This window comes from Rhinopithecus bieti, unplaced genomic scaffold, assembly GCF_001698545.2.
Source record: "Rhinopithecus bieti isolate Rb0 unplaced genomic scaffold, ASM169854v2 scaffold_35856, whole genome shotgun sequence".
In the NCBI taxonomy this organism is placed as follows: Eukaryota; Metazoa; Chordata; class Mammalia; order Primates; family Cercopithecidae; genus Rhinopithecus; species Rhinopithecus bieti.
The window spans coordinates 1,149,835-1,168,080 of NW_016815820.1; the positions used below are offsets into that span (position 1 = coordinate 1,149,835).

The 18,246-nt window shown below is 59.1% G+C and overlaps 1 protein-coding gene across 1 annotated transcript; it reads left to right on the forward strand.

Moving 5' to 3' along the window:
- Nucleotides 1-1,702: 1,702 nt before the first annotated feature.
- PPP1R9B (protein phosphatase 1 regulatory subunit 9B) lies at nt 1,703-18,246 on the forward strand. The gene is given in 12 exon segments (XM_017853904.1): nt 1,703-2,487; nt 2,489-2,541; nt 2,743-3,802; nt 7,706-7,838; nt 9,228-9,348; nt 11,597-11,701; nt 12,727-12,862; nt 13,375-13,527; nt 13,640-13,693; nt 17,256-17,485; nt 17,810-17,906; nt 18,076-18,246. Coding segments are annotated over 12 exon segments (2,457 nt in total). The 5' UTR covers nt 1,703-2,226; the 3' UTR covers nt 18,130-18,246.

The window sequence follows — 18,246 nt, forward strand, 5'->3', positions numbered from 1 at the left end:
ATATTGGGGTTGGGGGGCCTGTGGGGAGGGGTTTTCAAGACCCAATCTTGAGTTTGGAAATCCAAGGCCCAAAGCTTGCTCCTGACAGAGGCCTTCTAAGAAGGGTTAAGAGGGAGGCTTCTTCACCCTGCCCATCCCAAAGTGCAAAACTGCGGAGGGGGAATTTTCCTGGACAGCTGGGCAAAGATGCAGGTGGCATTTGGAAAGTCTGAGGTCTGGGTTCATTTCCAGCTCCAGCTCACAACCTAGATCTTCCCTCCTCCTTAGCACCAGCCTCAAGATCAGTCCTGCGGTTCCTGGCCCCTCCCGATCCCAATATCCAGGGTTCCCAGGCGGCTTCCCCACATCCCATCCCCCACGCTGTACTCTAAGCTCTTTTGCACATGGTAACGCGTTAATATCCCACAAAACCCACACACACCCCGGCAGTGGAGTGGTAAGAGGGCTCCCTTTGCCAGCCCTTCCAGGCCAGGGGGGAGAGAGTGGGAGATTAGGAAAAGGAGGAAGAGGATGGAGGGGAAGAGGGCGGGGGAGGAGGCAGAGGCCGCAGAAAGGCCTGAGATGCAGGAAGCAGCTGGGAGTGGGGGGAGGCTTTGTGCCTGAGTTGTTCTCTGGGTCCTAGGGCCCATTGTGTTCACCAGTTTCTGTGATGTGTGGACTGAATCCGCTCACCTGGACCTGTCCAGAGGGTGGACCCTCACACCCAGGGCCCAGGAAGCACCAGCACCTTAGGTGTGTATGTGGGGGGTGCAGAGAGCATCAAACAGCTTTCTGGGTTGCCAGGACAGGGGATGTGTAGGTCACTGTCACCCTCCCCACCCCCCCACCCCCACCGGAACACAGTGGCCAGGATCCTTTAAATCAGAGACCCAAGTTAGAACTCTCACTGGGAAAACTTTGGCCCCAGGCCTCTAGAATTCCTGCTCCCAAACCGTTCCTTCCGGTTTGAGAGGCAGGAGTGCCAGGGTAGGGGCCTGAAGACGGGTGCACAGCAGACAGGCGACAGGACATCCTCTCCAGACGTCTAAAGGGGCAGTTTTGGTGATCCCCTGCTACTTGGATGACGGGGTCCACCTCCTTTTCACGACCCCTCCCCACCATCGAAAGGTCACCAGCACTGGGCCAAGGTTTCACACCTCCAAGGGTGCCAAAGATTCCCTGTAGTGAAGTGTTAAAATGCAGATTCCTGGGTTCAGCCTCTGAGATTCTCCTACACAAGGTTCGAGGAAGAGCTCAGAAATCTGTATTTTTACCAAGCGCCCAGCGATTCTGATGCTAAAGCCTTGAAGCACACGGAAGAGCTAGCTCCGGGGGCCGTGAAGAATGAACCTCTGCCCCTCCCCACAGACCCCCTCCTCTCACATTGAGACCATCGTGGATGTACTGCCTCCGCCCAATATTTCATGGGGGTGCGTTTCTGTGGGTTGTGATAAGCCGCAGTCAGAGGTTGTGATGGAAGGGTTGAAGAGGGCTGGCCAATGTCCGGGGGCAGAGGAAGGCTCTAGGCGAAGGCTGGGGAGGGGAGGGGATCCGTTCGGGTGGAGGGGAAGGGGAGGGCTCACAGGCTCCGGCCCCGGAAATCCGATCCCTTTAGGACCCAGAGGTGCCAGTCCCCCAGCGGCGGCGGCGAGAAGGGCAGCCGCTCGGTCTCCGGCAGCCGCCGCTCGGGCAGAGCCAGAGAAAGACCGAGGCTCGGGGCACGGGGGGGAGGGAGGGAGGGAGGGAGGCGCGGCGGCTGAGCGGCCCGGGCCGGCAGAGCAGCCATGGGCGCTGGGGTGCCGGGCCCCCCGAGAGCCGAGGCCTCCGGCCGGACTAGGGGACGCCCGGGCTGCCAGCCCCACTGACACCGCCTCGGACGATGTGAGCCGGCGACGCCGCGGCTGCTTCGCGGGCAGGGCGCGCGTTCCCACCGGCCCCAGACGCCGCTTTGCTAATTTGGGTGGGGGCGACCGTACCAGGCCGCTCGGGCTTTTGAAGCGGGGCTGGCTGTCTTCGGCAGCTTGACTGGGGGAGGCGACCCACACACAGGGCGCTTGGAGATTTTTTTTTTCATTTTTTTAAAAAAGCGGGATTAACTGTTTTTGGCAGCGGTTTTGGGGGGACCCTAAAAAAGGCCTTCTGGGGTTTCTTTTATCGGGGGGAGGGGGCGGTGGTCCCGACTTGGCCAGCCGCCTGTTGAAGGGGGGGAGCGGGGAGCAAGGGGATGCGAACCCGGCTCCCCCCACCATGATGAAGACAGAGCCACGGGGGCCCGGGGGTCCCCTCCGGAGCGCCTCCCCGCACCGCAGCGCCTACGAGGCGGGCATCCAGGCGCTGAAGCCGCCCGACGCGCCCGGGCCCGACGAGGCACCCAAGGGGGCCCACCACAAGAAATATGGCTCCAACGTCCACCGCATCAAAAGTATGTTCCTGCAGATGGGCACGACGGCGGGGCCCTCGGGCGAGGCGGGCGGCGGCGCGGGCCTGGCCGAGGCCCCGCGGGCGTCCCGACCGCGGCCGTGTCGCCCTGTCGCTGCCTGCCCCAGCAGCGCTGAAACGAGACGGAAGCTGCGTCTTCTATCCCACCATTGAGGCGCCAACAGCACAAAAGTCCAGTAAGTGTCTCCCGAGTCCCTGCCTGTTTTGTTTCAACCTGGGTTGGGCACACAACACCACACACAACACATCCTTCCCCCTACCGGCGTGGGTGGGTCAGGTCTGCTTAGCCACGGACCTCTGGCCTGGGCTCTGATTTTGGGCCTTCGTGGACCACAGCGCCCTGCTGAAGCTGGGCACCAGCGTGTCGGAGCGCGTGAGCCGCTTCGACTCCAAGCCCGCGCCCTCCGCGCAGCCTGCGCCGCCGCCGCACCCGCCGTCCCGGCTGCAGGAGACGCGGAAGCTGTTCGAACGGAGCGCCCCGGCGGCCGCAGGCGGCGACAAGGAGGCCGCGGCGCGGCGGCTGCTGAGGCAGGAGCGCGCCGGCCTGCAGGACCGGAAGCTGGACGTCGTGGTGCGCTTCAACGGCAGCACTGAGGCGCTGGACAAGCTGGACGCTGATGCCGTGTCACCGACGGTCAGCCAGCTCAGCGCCGTCTTCGAGAAGGCCGACTCGAGGACCGGCCTCCACCGCGGGCCCGGGCTCCCCAGGGCCGCAGGGGCTCCCCAGGTCAACTCGAAGCTGGTCAGCAAGCGGTCCCGGGTGTTCCAGCCACCGCCGCCGCCGCCGCCCGCCCCGTCGGGGGATGCTCCGGCGGAGAAAGAGCGCTGCCCCGGAGGGCAGCAGCCCCCGCAGCACCGAGTGGCCCCTGCCCGGCCGCCCCCCAAGCCCCGGGAGGTGCGCAAGATTAAGCCAGTGGAGGTGGAGGAGAGCGGGGAGTCGGAGGCCGAGTCGGCCCCCGGGGAGGTGATCCAGGCCGAAGTTACGGTCCACGCGGCCCTGGAGAATGGCAGCACCGCGGCAACCGCAGCCAGCCCCGCGCCCGAGGAGCCAAAGGCCCAAGCGGCCCCGGAGAAGGAGGCGGCGGCGGTAGCGCCGCCAGAGAGGGGGGTGGGCAATGGCCGGGCCCCGGACGTGGCCCCTGAGGAAGTAGATGAATCCAAGAAGGAGGACTTCTCGGAGGCGGACTTGGTGGACGTGAGCGCCTACAGTGGGCTCGGGGAGGACTCTGGGGGCAGTGCCCTAGAGGAGGACGACGAAGAAGACGAGGAGGATGGGGAGCCCCCCTACGAGCCCGAGTCGGGGTGCGTGGAGATCCCGGGGCTGTCGGAGGAGGAGGACCCAGCCCCGAGCCGGAAGATCCATTTCAGCACGGCGCCCATCCAAGTAAGTGAGCCCCCCCTCCCCGCCCCGCGCCGCCCCTGCCACGTGCACGCGGCCGCCCCGGCTCGCCAGCCAGCCGGGTTTGGCAGGCTGAGTCAGCCCCTGCCACCCAGCCCCCTTCCCAGAAGTTCCCACCCTCAGGGGGGCGTGGGGGAGTTCCAGCTGTTTGTCAGAGAAGGATTTTCAGGTGTGCGAGGGGGGTGGCCTGCCCCGACCTGCCCTCAGGTTCCTCCGCCTGCTGCCCCACCCCGCCCCGCCACTCCGCGGAACCCGCCCTGCCCCACGCAGGTCCTGGGACACCTGCTTTGCCTTCCTCGCCCAGACATTCCTTACTCCGGAGGCTGCCAGAGGCTGGGGCTTGGGTAGCGTGAAGGAGTGTGTGTGTCCTCAGAAGAGACATTTGCCCTTCACTGGGTAGAGAGGGGGCTGGGGTGCTTTCCTCCTCTATGGGAGCTGGATGGGGTGAGAAAGGGGAAAGCCAGGAACTTCTCAAAACGAAGCTGCAGGGGATGGCAGCCCTTCCTCCATTCTGTTTGTACCCCCACCCCAACTTTGCAGAAGTGAAAGAGGGAAGCAGATCGTGAGGGTGAGCTGGTCTGTGGCCATGTGACTGGCTGGCGCCGTGTTCCCTGGGGGTCCCTGCAGGCCAGCTGCCCGGTCCTGGTTGCACAGGGAGGGGCACTTTGTGTGGTCCTTGATGGGGAGAGGCCTTCTGCAGGCATGGAGGGGAGGGGCTGGGGCTGGGATCCCCCTGGGTGCCTGGCAGTAATGGGCATGCCTTTGCTCTTGGCTGCTCAATAGGACAGACTCCCAAGGCCTTGGCAGGCCCCAAGTGTTCTTGCCACATTCTCTAGGAGCCCTGAAAGAGGGATGGGAGCTGCCCCTTTGGGGGTCTCATCCCCACCGCCACTATTGGTGGTTGGTTTGTGGGTTATGCCAGAGCTTTGAGGTCCTCAGAACAGAGCTGATGGGGAGGGGACATCCCCTGGGGGGAATCAAAAACCCCAGGCCACCCCTCCCCCCACTTCCCACCACCGTCCACGCTTGGCTGGCACATTCAGCCTGCAGGGTTCTTTCTCACCGCCCGAGGCTCAGCTGCACCCGGCCCCAGGTCTGCCCCATGGAAGTGTCCAGGTCGCTGGACTCTCCTTGGCCTGGACCCTGCCCGGCCTTTACCTTTCCCTAGCCAAACCACCATCTGTTTGTTTGCCGTTTCCATAACTACTCCTAGACTCTGAAGCTGCCCAACTTTCCTCTCACTCGACCAGAATATTAGCCTCTCTCTGCCTCTCTCCCACCTCCCACCCCAGCAAGAGTCCTGAAAGGTTAAAAGTGAGTGGCTGCTCTTCCCCTCCCAGTCCAGTCCTTCCCCTAGGCTGGGTCCTGGGGGGTGCTTTCCCAACCCCTTTCCCCTCCTGAAGGCAGTGGGGTTCTAAAGGGAATGGGGGACTGTACTGTTTCTTGGGACTCTAAAGCAGAGTCTGGATCCCCCCACCCCACCCCCACTAATTCTGCGAGCAGCCGGATGCCCTCGGAGATGGAGTGTGGTCTGGGCCTCTGACTGTCTATATTTGACGCCTTACCCTGATTTTTTGGTAAAAAATAGCACATGATTTGGAGCAGTGCTTCCCGGCTCCCTGGTGACTCTGGAGCTGGCCCGCCCTGTGTGAGAGCCAGGGTGTGTGGCGGGCCCGATATGGCTGGCTTTCAGCCTCACTGGGGATTTCCTCCTCCCCACCCTGGCACAGGGGCCCCACTTTTTCTTCTTCCTGCCCCTGCCTTGATGCCAAGTCCAGGGTCCCAGGCCCCATGGATGACCCAGATGTTCCCCTTCTGGAGGTGGAGGCCTCTGCTGAGGGCAGAGAATCTAATTCCAGATTGGCCTGGGGGAGGTGAGACTTCACGTAGGGCTCTCTGCTGGACTGGCATATCATGGTGGGCAACCCGAGGAGGGGTAGGAGGTGGTCTGGGGCCTCTGAGCCCAGGCCTGGGATTCCTGCAGCGAGGGCAGAACCAGAAAGGGAACAGGATTTGATAGGCTGAGAGAAGAGGGCAGGGTGCAGCCCAGGACAGGCTGTGAGGGTGTGTTTTGGAGGTCACAGTGGGTATGTGTGACCATGTGTGTCAGGGAGGGGTTGGTTGACCCAGGAGACTACAGAGACTGAAGGATGAAGGGACCCTGCCTCCTAGAGCAGAGGGTGAGAGTCTGGGGACTCCGATGCAAAGTGGGCCAAATCCCACTGCTGAGTCCAAGCTCACACCAGCCCTGTCCCAGAGCCTGGGGCATGTGTGCGGTGGAAACAAAGTCACCGGTGACCCACCCACCTGGCCCAGCTGGGTGTGTCTCATGCTGCCTGGCCACAGTTTAACCCATGTGACCTTGGGCAGTGGGCCTGGTACCCTGGACTATGTGCAAGGTGGGCAGCCTGTTTGTTCAAGGGGTGCAATGGAAGATGAGTTTTAAGGGCTGGAGCCGGAGTTTCTCTGATGCTGTGAAATTGAGCTGAGGGACCAGAGGGGTCCCTCCCACCTAAGCCTTCTAGTCCTATGAGCACCCCCTCCCTCTCCCACTGTGGCAGTGAGCCTCTCTGGTAGGGGGTGGGGATGACACAGAGCAAGCCCAGACAAAGGCTGGGACACAAGAGTGCTGCTGCCTGCCAGGGTGCCCACAAGGTCTGCTCCTGGAGGAGACGGGGCCCTGCCAAGGGCCCTTGGGAGAGATGGGGTCCTAGTTTGACTCCTCGGGGCTGAGACTCAGCCATCTGATAGTGCTGCTCCCCATCCCTCCCCGCCCCCGCCTGGCTCCAAGTGGTGCCAACCTGTCACTGCAGGCGATGAAGCTTGAGCATGTCATGGTACCCCAAATGGTGCTCATTAACCTCCCACTGGGGGCACCCCTGCCTGGGCCCAGAATTAGACATTCCCACAAAGCCCAGCCCCACCTTCTCTGTCCTTCCGAGAGGGTCAGAGCCGAGGAATTCCCCTTTTTGCTGAGAGACACGGGAGAGAGACAACAGAGGGGTACAGGAGATGCCAAGGCAGGGCTGGCCTTGGAGCCCCATGGCACCTGGGTTCACTGTGGGTAGTGTCAGAGGCCGTCCCCTCCTCAGTCTCCTGGGCCCCCTAGCACATGGGGGACAGGGGGTGTAACTCAGAGCTGCAGTTGTGGAGGGAGAGCAGCCTGGGTGTGCAGGCCAGGCCACAGGGCCCAGCTTTTTCCGCTGCTCCTGCCACCTGAGGGGTTCCAGGGGGTGGAGGGCCTGCCTTTTCTCCACAGGGATAGAGGTGGTCTTTCCTGCTTCCCTCCCCTGCTCCAACATCCACCTGAGTGGCAACTCAGAGCCAGTCCTGGGTACCTCTCCCCTTCCACCCCTCCTGCTCCCCTCCCCCTCTGCTGTCTCACACCCGCTCCCCCCTCTCTCCCCATCTGGCATCCTCCAGCATCTTCTCTATCCTCTCTCCCCTCCTCCTCTTCCCCTCTTCTGCTCAGCCTGTTCCTTCCTCTCTGTGTCTGTCTTTGTGTCCCCTCTCGCCTGTCTGGCTCTCTAGGTCCTATCTCTCACTTTCTCTCTATCTGGGTGTCTGGGTTCCTGAGTTGGACGTTTCTCCAGGATTCCCCTTCTGTGCCTATGGCAGATCATGCTCACGCTGGTTGGAGCTGCAGAGAGAATAGCAGTGCGGGTCAACCAAGGCTGGGTCCCTTTCTGTCTTGAACCTGGGCTCCAGAACTATAAGGGCCTTTGTTTTGCTCAGAGCTGGGGTCTCTTGGGGCTGGGCGAGGCCTTATCTCAGGGCTGTCATGGGGAGGCATGGGGTGGGTAACTCGGCCTGCCTCCTTGGCCTCCTCATGCCAGTTCTGCCCTTGTCCCCCTGCCGGCCTCTCTGATCAGCTGCCTCCCTCCCCAGGTGTTCAGCACCTACTCCAACGAGGACTATGATCGTCGCAACGAGGATGTGGATCCCATGGCGGCCTCTGCTGAGTATGAGCTGGAGAAGCGGGTGGAAAGGTTGGAGCTGTTCCCTGTGGAGCTGGAAAAGGGTGAGAGGCCAGGAGGCCAGGCCACTTGGGCACAGCTGGGATTGACCCGGGTCTCATCTCTGGCGCCAGCTCCTGCCCTGTGCCCTCAGGGGCTCCCACAGGCTTGCTGGGCCTCTCCCTCTGACTCGGGCCCTTGGTGACGTTCCCTGCTTCTCCCTTGTGGGCACCCAGAGCCAACAGGGACTCAGACCCAGGCCAAGCCACACCCCCACCACTCCAGTCATGGAACCACATTTGCACATTCCGTTAACAGGTCTCTGTAGGGTGTTGTATTGTGTGCTAGGTCCTGGGCTCTGTGTTGGGGACACAGTGATGGGCTCTTGGGGAGATGGATGGGGGAGGCAGACATGGAAGGCACAGTCACGTCTAATTTCACCCTTAGGCCCTGGAATAGGGGCTAGGGAAGGTAAGGAGGGGCTGCTGTAAAAGCGTTTAACAGGTGACCTAACCAGACTGTGCTTGGGGGTACTCCCCGGGGAAGTGAGGCTTGAGTTGCACTCTGGTGAGGAGGAATTAGGGGAGTAGGCAGGAAAGGGGCTTGGCTGCATTTTCACAGGGAGGGCAAGAAGGGCATGCAAATGAGGCCTTGCAGACCACATGGTCTTGTTGCTAAAATGGATTGGGAGCCATTTCGAGGCACAGGAAAGGTCTTAGAAAGACCATGCCAGGCTGTGATGTAGGGAGGGGATCACAAGTGGATGGAGAAAGGCCACTGTGGCATGGACAGGAAGATGGCAGAACGGGTGTGGGTGGACTGGAAAGATCTCCAGGGGGAGAATCCACAGGATCTGGGGGTCATTTGGCTCAGGTGGAGGCTGTGAGTGGGAGGGAGGAATCCAGGTGCCTTCCAGGTCTGGCAGGTGGCAGGTGGCAGGTGGTGGTGGCATCCCCCATGAGGGAGTGTTTGCGGGGGAAGGTCATTAGTTTGGACGTCAGAGGCCCATGAGTCAGGCAGGGGCAGGTGTGGATAGGGGAATGGACCTCAGGGGAGAGAAAATCTGGAGGTCTTTGGTCCTTGAAGCTGTGAGTACAGATGAGACTGGTTAAGAGGGAGGAGACCAAAGGCTTAGGGCTGAGTCCCATCCTGGCCACCCGCATCCCGGCCACGCGCCCTGGTGTGCATATACAACAGTCTTACCTGCCTGTGCCACCTTTGGCACACTCTTCTACCCATTGGTTCTTTGGAAGGGACAAAGGGCAGGGAGTGGCTCAGGAGCTCTCCTAGTTGGCTTGGCAAAGAAGGTGGACAGAACCATACCCCTTCTTCAGTTGTGGGACATCCCCTAATAGGGACTGCTTCCTGATGGGGGTCTGTGCCCTGGAATTCAGGGTGGAGAGTCTTGTATGTCCCCTACAAGCCCTGTCATCTCACCACTCTCTGTTCCACAGACTCCGAGGGCCTGGGCATCAGCATCATTGGCATGGGTGCTGGGGCGGACATGGGCCTGGAGAAGCTGGGTATCTTCGTCAAGACCGTGACGGAGGGTGGTGCGGCCCATCGGGACGGCAGGTACCAATCCTCCCCAGTCTTGCCCAACCCTTTTTCGCTCCCCGACTGGCCATCCTTGGTGGGATGAGCCACTGAGCTGGGGGTGGGGTGGGCATTCTCTGGGAGACTTCTGTGCTGTGTGTGCAGCTGAGATGTTCGGGGAGCACTGCCCTGCCAGGTGCTGTTCCAGGCCCCAGAAATACAACAGTGAGCACGGTCAGCCCTCATGCCCTCAGGGAGCGTGCGTTCTCCAGGAGGGGCTGGTGACCATGGTGGCTGTAGGCATATGTTGTGCATCCTGGTCTGGAGTATGGTTTGGGCCCTGGTAGGGAGAAGACAGGCATGGAACCTGTGTGCCTGGAGTGTATTTGAGCTTTTTTTTTTCTTTTTTTCGCTGAACAAATATTGACTCTCTGACAATGTTGGGCTGGTCCTGGGCCCTGGGGAGTCAGTGGTGAGGGCCGGGCTCTTGAGAAGTGTGCAGTGTAGTATGAGGTAGACATTGAACAAGTAGACACACAAAAAGTGGTGAAATGGAGGGAAATGCAGGGTGCTGTGAAGGCATACAATAGGAGAGCTTAACCTCTCTGGGTATCAGGGAAGGCTTCCTGGAGGAAGCAGTGCTGGAGCGGAGAGCTAAGGCTGAGCAGGAGTTAGCTGTGCTAAGGGAGTGAGTGCAGAGGTTCCAGGCAGTGGAGCCACGAGCAGGCAGGTGTGGCTGGGGCATAGAGAGCAGCAGGGGCCAAGAGGCTGTGACTAGACACCTTGGTGGCGGTGGCTCTGGAGACTGGCTATCTTTGCGCTTGTGAGTGTGCATGCCTTTATCAAGCATCCGTGGTTGCAGGGGGTGAGTTCTGTGGGACAGAAGGTTCAGGGAGGGCATCCTGGAGCTGTGTGCCAGCCAGGGACCCCTGTGTTAGCTTTGTATTGCAGGAGTGTGGGGAGTGGCAGTAGGAAGGGCTGTAGAGCATCCCCCAGGTGGTTGTAAGTTAGAGGTTGACACTGGGGATCCCTTGTGGTGGTACCTCAAACCCAGACCCCCTCCATGTGGCAAAGGTGAGCAGGTATCCTTGTGCAGCTGGGTGACTTTGGGATCTTGTTGCTAGAGATGGGGCTGCCCTGTCAAGGGGCTTCTACCTGTTGTGGCAGGGAGAGGGGCAGGGAACAGGATGCCCTTTCATTTACCCCTTCCCCCTCCCAGTGTGAACTTCCGCAGCCTTTTCCCATTGTTGCCTGTGGGTTGTCTAAGGAGTGAGTGTGCATGGTGGCCGTGGCCACTCACTCATGCCCACCTGGGAGTGGCATGTGTTGGGGTGAGCTCTTGACAATAGGCCATTTCCTCCATTTCCGTGTGGGAGTCTGAGAGAAGGCCTGGAGCTCCCAGGGAGGTGGAGTGGAGGAGGGAGGTGCCTGAGAGGCCCCCCACCCTCCATCTCCCTCGGCAGGCGGGACTGAACCTCCCCTTGTGTGGAGAACACGGGCTTCAGGGGACACAACTGGAGTGTGTCAGGAGGTGCACCTGTATCAGGTGTGTGTGGGACAGTGTGTGAACTTGAGACAGTGCCATTCAGTCTTGGGGACTTGGGAGGACATCCGTGCACTCAATTCCGTGCAGAGATGTACACGTAAGAGGTAGGCATGTCACTTGTGTGCCATGGGGCCCCTGGCCAGTGTGCATGGCAGAGATGAACTCTGAGAATGTCATACCGCTCAGTCAAGTATGATGGAGGAGGGGACAAGAGTGTGATTGTCACAGGAAGTGTGCCTGCCGCCTCTTCTGGTCCTGGACGCCTGTGTCTGCTTTGCTTGCCTGGCTCTCACTGCCCACACAGGTGGGCCTGGCTGACACTGAATCCTCTGGCCTCGTGAATGTTATGCAAGTAGACAAAGTACTAGGTCCCTGTGGGGACAAAGTCCCTGTGAGGTTTTTTGTTATTGTTTTCTTTTCTTGTTTTTTTTTGTTTTGTTTTGTTTTGTTTTTGAGGCAGGGTCTTACTCTGTTGCCCAGGCTGGAGTGCAGTGGCGTGAGCACAGCTCACTGCAGCCTTGACCTCCCTGCCTCAAGTGATCCTCCCCCCTCATCCTCCCAAGTAACTGGGACTACAGGCACATGCCACCACACCCAGCTCATTTTTTTTTCATTGTTTGTAGAGATGAGTTCTCACTATGTACTCGGGCTGGGGAGCCTGGAGTTTCTGATGGGAGGAGGCTACCTCTACCCTCACTCCACAGTTCCCCTGTGACCCCTTAACCAATGTCACTCCCCTAGGATCCAGGTGAACGATCTCCTGGTGGAGGTGGATGGAACAAGTCTGGTGGGAGTGACCCAGAGCTTCGCGGCGTCCGTGCTCCGGAACACCAAGGGCCGAGTGCGGTGAGAGCCCAGAGGGGTGGGGCGTGGGAGTGGGCAGGAGGTCCTCGTCCAGGCACTCTGCTCACCTGCCTACAGCCAGTTAAGGTTCTGGTGTTCCAGCTCACAGAGGTTCTGCTGACTCCTTGGCTGCAGGAGTTGCTGTGCCTGGAGTCCCTTGCCTCATACCTGCCTTCTCATCCCAGCTCCCTGGCCACTGCTGGCCACCAGTACTCAGCCTTCCTGGCCCACTGTCCACCACCCCTCCAAACTGTCCTCTGGGGCTTATTTTCCTTCCCCCTGCCTGTCCCCGACTCACTGATTGAAGAACTAGGACATCCAGGGTGAATGCTAACCACACTGGGATCCCCTCATTAGACTTCATCTTTCCCCCCGACCAGCCCCGTGTCATCCTGGGAAGATTCCTCCCCAGGCCTATAACCAAGGGGACTGGATCAGAAGCCCCCTGTGTCCACTCTACCTCTGGCTTAACATTCAGGGATCACTCCCTGCCCCCCTGCAAGAGGGGCACTACCCCCAGGAAAGGGTGGTGGAGAGAAACAGGATGTGGGTGGCCACCGGGAGGAGGGGCTGGTGCCTGGAAGTTCCACTATTTCCTCTCCATCCTAATCTCCAGTTGCCATCATCCCGCCCCTTCCTGAAGCTCAGGGGCTTGGAGCATACCCAAGAAACACCTCCGCAGCCCATCCCAGCCGGGAGGGTCATCTTCACCTTTCCCTGCCTCAGTGGCAGGGGAAGAGCCTCCTGAGTGCATGTACCCTGCAGCCCAGCCTAGAGGTTGGCTGACAGTCTCTCTCCTGCAATACTGGCCAGAGGGGTGAATGGGCCTTCCTGCCTCCCTTGGGAAGGAAACCTGATAAGGGCCCCCATTCCCCCATTCATTATTAACACTGCAGCCTTCGGACTCAGCCCTCTCATCTCTCCTCCCCTGGGAGGGCCTGAGCTTGGAGAGGGAAGCATCAGCAGGGAGGATGGTGGCATTACCTGGCTGAGGACAGAGGCAGCGGATGATGCTGGTGCCCCTGCAGGTTTATGATTGGCCGGGAGCGGCCGGGAGAGCAGAGCGAAGTGGCCCAGCTAATTCAGCAGACTTTGGAACAGGAGCGATGGCAGCGGGAGATGATGGAGCAGAGATACGCCCAGTATGGGGAGGATGACGAGGAGGTAGGGAGTCCCTGCCTGACTGGCCGCGTGGTCGCCCCCTGGTGGCTAGATGAAGCGTTACAGTCATCTGCCTCTACTGCTTCCCCTGCCCTGGTAAAAAGCCCACAGTGCCATTCCCTGTCCTCCAGTCACACTCTTTGTCTTCAGAGTTTGGACAAGGAATACACAGCCCTCTCATAGAGCCCCAAGTCTGAGGGGAGAGTATAGCCCCTGGCCTTGGGGGACCTAATCTGAAAGGGAGATAGATCCAGAAGGGGAAAGACAGTATAGGCTGTTTCTTCAGAGACCCAGGCTGATGGGGAACTGACTCCCTCTGTCATCAGGGGAATATTAGGCTGTTGGGGGAAGACATAAACTGCGTCTCTGGTCCAGCCTCAGGCTGAAGCGGGAGGCACGAACCACATTCCTGGGTAGCTGTCTGTCTGGCATGGGCAGACTAGTCCCAGCCCTGGTCATCAGGGCTGAGGGCAGCTGGGTGGGGAGGGCCCACAGTCTCTGGTCTCCCTTTGCAGACGGGAGAGTACGCCACTGATGAGGATGAGGAGCTGAGCCCCACGTTCCCGGGTGGTGAGATGGCCATCGAGGTGTTTGAGTTAGCGGAGAACGAGGATGCACTGTCCCCTGTGGACATGGAGCCCGAGAAGCTGGTGCACAAGTTCAAGGAGGTGGGAGGAGGGGCTCCCTGGAGTGGTGGAGGGAAAGGCAGGCAGGTCTCCTGCCCTCAGCACTGCCTACCCTACCCCGTCAGAGCTGAGTGCCTACCCCTCTGCCCAACAGCTCCAGATCAAGCACGCAGTCACTGAGGCAGAGATACAGCAGCTGAAAAGAAAGGTGAGGGTGTGTATGCGTGTGTGTTTGCGTGCGTGCATGCGTGTGTTGAGGAGCAGGGTCCCCCTAACCTCACACCTGCACATGCTGACACTTAGGCACAGGCACCCACAGAACAGGCTGCTCTAAAGCAAAAGGATATATTAAAAGTTCAAGCTCTGGATCCATCTGCTCCAGTATCACTTGCTTCTCTGTGCAAGTGAAGCACAAGTGCAAGCCTCCTCATCCATAAAATGGAGTCATAATAGCACCAACACTACCGGGTCGTTGTAGGATTAAATGAGATAATATATGTCAAGTTGGCCGGGTGCGGTGGCTCACACCTGTAATCCCAGCACTTTGGGAGGCCGAGGCGGGCGGATCACGAGGTCAGGAGATGGAGACCATCCTGGCTAACACAGTGAAACCCCGTCTGTACTAAAAATACAAAAAAATTAGCCAGGCGTTGTGGCAGGCGCCTGTAGTCCCAGCTACTAGGGAGGCTGAGGTGGGAGAATGGCGTGAACCTGGGAGGCGGAGCTTGCAGTGAGCCGAGATTGCGCCACTGCACTCCAGCTTGGGCCACAGAGTGAGACTCCATCTCAAAAAAATATATGTGTGTGTGTGTGTGTGTGTGTGTGTGTGTGTATGTCAAGTCTTTCGCACAATGTCTGACATAATAGGTGCTCAATGAAAAGTCAAAGTAGGCTAGGTGCAGTGGCTCATGCCTGTAATCTCAGCACTTTGGGAAGCCAAGGCAGACTGCTTGGGCCAGGATTTAGAGACCAGCCTGGACAACGTGGCAAAAATCTATCTCTACAAACAATACAAAAATTAGCCAGGTGTGGTAGCGCACACCGGTGATCCCAGCTACTCAGGTGGCTGAGGTGGGACGATCACTTGGGCCAGGGTAGGTCGAGGCTGCAGTGAGCCGTGATTGTGCCACTGCACTCCACTCCAGCCTGGGTAACAGAATGAGACCCTGTCTCAAAAGAAAAAAAAGCCAGTATATTAGCTGTGATACCGAAGCGTGTTAAGTTTCACTCTAGGTGTCTCTATGTTTGTGCTGTCCCATGTATGTCTGCTATATATAAGCCCATTGATAAATACCATTACTGGAAATACACACACTGACACATAGCAGCCTGGCCCCAGGCACATAGTACCCACAGACCCCTCACCCAGACACCCAGACNTGTCTGCTATATATAAGCCCATTGATAAATACCATTACTGGAAATACACACACTGACACATAGCAGCCTGGCCCCAGGCACATAGTACCCACAGACCCCCTCACCCAGACACCCAGACACATAGAGACACCCACTCCACACAGACACGGTCACAGATACAGTGGACCTGTACTTCATGTGACATTACACTCGGGGCTATCAGCCTGGATATGCAAACCCACTCTGCACCCATCTGCTTTGAAACACACAGGCATGGCCATCGCTCAGACCACCTGGTAAAGGAAGAGGGTGACAGGGCATGCACATTCTCACCTGGGCAGGCAACACAGAGGTGCCAAAGCTGACACCAGATGGAGACACATGACACACACACACGTGTAGCTTGCACAGATGCTTACACAAGCATGTCAGGTGCCAGCACCCTCACAGGCATGTGGATATACAGATTTTATATTAAAAATCTGTATGGGGTCCCTGCTGGGACCTAGACTATAGGAGTCCCAGTACCTATGGGGCTTCTGCCGTGGTGGGGAGGGACAGATCTATAGGGGTCTTGCAGACATGGGAGTGTGCGTATCCTCCCACATGGGGGTATGCAGGAGAGGAGGGCGGGGTTTGGATGGCTGGGGCAGAAGCAGGGGCATTCCTGGCAGGGAGAGGAGCTCTGTGGAGCATGGAGGCTGGCTTTGGGGGAGGCCAGCCAGGAGGTGGCAGCATGCCTGTCGGGGAGAGGTGGAGGCAGGGCTGGACTGCCAGGGTAGGCTCTGGCTTGCAGTGTCCTGCCTCCCCTCTAAGGACTCTGGCCTTGGTCCTATAGATAGCATGGAGTATGTGGCCATTGGGATTTTTTGGAAAGCCACTGCCTACAAAGTGGGAGGGCATGAAAGTGGACAGTGCTGGGAGGCAGGCAAACTGGTGAGGGGCCCAGACAGTGTCCCAGTAGGGGTAGGCCAGGACTGCTCAGAGTATAGGCAGAGGGTCTGGAAAGGAAGGGTGGGTGAGCACTGCATTTCCAGGGTCAGAGTGACAGGCTGTGTTCCTGGGGTGTATGCAGAGTATGAAGGGGAGGGACACGCCAAAGGTCTGTTTGTGCGTTCCACTTACAGACATCCTCTGGGTACCTTATAGATGTCCGGTACTGTTCCCATCACCATGATGGGCAAAGCCAGAGCTGACCATTTTTTTGTGCATCTGCAAACCAGTGACTGTGTTGTCACACACTGGCATGGGGCTCTGTAGGAGAGAACAGGCTTCCTGAGCTGCTAAAGCAGGAGGAACCTGATTCAGGTGGAGGTAGGGGTAGGGCTATGCTGTTGCAGGGAGTTGTGGGGGCTTCTCTGGAGAAGTGACACACTGAGTAGAGAGCCAAAGGGTGAGATAGAGGGAAAGAATTAGGCAAGCAGGAGGGTAGATGGGGGACATTCCAGGCAGAGGGGACAGCACATGCAGAGGCCCTGTGGCAAGTCTGAGGATCTGCAGGAAGGCCTGTGTGACTGGGGGACAGAGAGCAAGGGATGTTTGCAGCAAATACTGGAAGGGGCCTGAGACTGAGTGCCAACATGTCTGTGAGGTTGTGGTACCTTTTAAAAGAGCAAATCAGGAAAGAAGGCATAGGTTTGTGCAGCTGCGGGGGTCTGGTCTGGGGCATGGTACCTGGGAGGAGCTGGGAGCTAAAGCTGGGAGTTGGGAGCAAGGTTGGGCTGGGACTTGAGATTTGTGGCTCAGAGTGCACACAGGTGGTGTGGAAGATGGGCCAGTGCCCCAGGGCAGTGAGTATTAGAGAGAACAGAGGATCCAGAACTGAGCTGTGGGGGACTGGAGGTCTGCGTTGGGGTCACCTGGAAGCTGGGAGAGGAACCAGGATTGTTCAGGAAGCCCCAGGAGCAGACTGGCGAGCAGGGCTGGGGCTGCAGAGAGGGGACAGAGAGCGATGGAGGAGCAGAGACTGGCGAGCAGGGCGGGGGCTGCAGAGAGGGGACAGAGAGTGATGGTGACCCTCATCTGCCCTTTTACTTCGCATGTACTGTCTCACTGGAGCTTTTGTGAACTTGGGAGGCATATATCACTCCCATTTGACAGATGGGATAACTGAGGCTTGGAACATTAGTTGCATTGCCCCAAGTCAGATTATCAGCGACTAACTGAGGCCTCCAGCCTCCCTGTGAGTGGGGTGCAGTGACAGGGAGTCTGGTGGGAGCTCTGAGGCCGAGCTCTGCTTTCCTCTCTGGGTTTCAGTTCTCAGGCTCAGTCAAAGAGGGTTAGTAGTTGGGGTGCAATGGACTTCACAGCTGTAGGAATCCCCTGGCGACTCTGGCGCCAGTGCTAGGATGGGGGTATCCTTTGGCTCCTGCTGGCCCCCACCAACCCAGGGCCGTGCCTTCCTCTCTCAGCTGCAAAGCCTGGAGCAGGAGAAGGGGCGCTGGCGGGTGGAGAAGGCGCAGTTGGAGCAGAGTGTGGAGGAGAACAAGGAGCGCATGGAGAAACTGGAAGGCTACTGGGGCGAGGCCCAGAGCCTGTGCCAGGCTGTGGACGAGCACCTGCGGGAGACTCAGGCGCAGTACCAGGCCCTGGAGCGCAAGTATAGCAAGGCCAAGCGCCTCATCAAGGACTACCAGCAGAAGTACGTGGCTGGGGGCTGGGCGGCCTGGGCCCAGGGAGCATTGAGAGGCTTTTGGGGGCAGTCCCTCCCCACTCCTCCAGCTGAGTAGGGAGGCAAGGAGCACAGAAGTTGGAGGGCCCCATGGTGGGACACCCGGCCCGGAATGACCATGCATCAGAGCCAGCACAGAGCCAGACCCCCAGAGGCTTTGGGAAAACCTGGGGCCTCCCAACCTGAAAACAGGGAAGGACAGAGCTGCCCAGGTAGAGCTGAGAACTTCGGTCATCCTGGATGGAAGCCAGACCACACACCCTTACCTGCCATCTGTCCCTTGCCTATGCCCAGGGAGATCGAGTTCCTGAAAAAGGAGACTGCACAGCGTCGGGTTCTGGAGGAGTCAGAGTTGGCCAGAAAGGAGGAGATGGACAAGCTCCTGGACAAGGTGGGCCCGGGGCGCCCTGTGGGCAGGGCCCAATGGAGGGAGCAGCACTGAAGCCCCTACCCTATGGGTCCTGGAGGGAGGGGATGCCATGTCCTCACCAGGGGGGTGGAAGGGGCTGGGATCATGCCTGGTGTCCAGACCTGACCCCCTACCCTCCTTTGTTTTCCAGATCTCAGAACTGGAAGGAAACTTGCAAACACTGAGGAATTCCAATTCTACTTAACGGGAATCATTCCTTGACAGGACAATAATTAACCCCCTCCCATTGTCCTCCCTCCCCTGTCCTCAACACCCCACCCCACCCCTACCAGCCAGGCGACAGGTGCCCCGACTCCCCCCC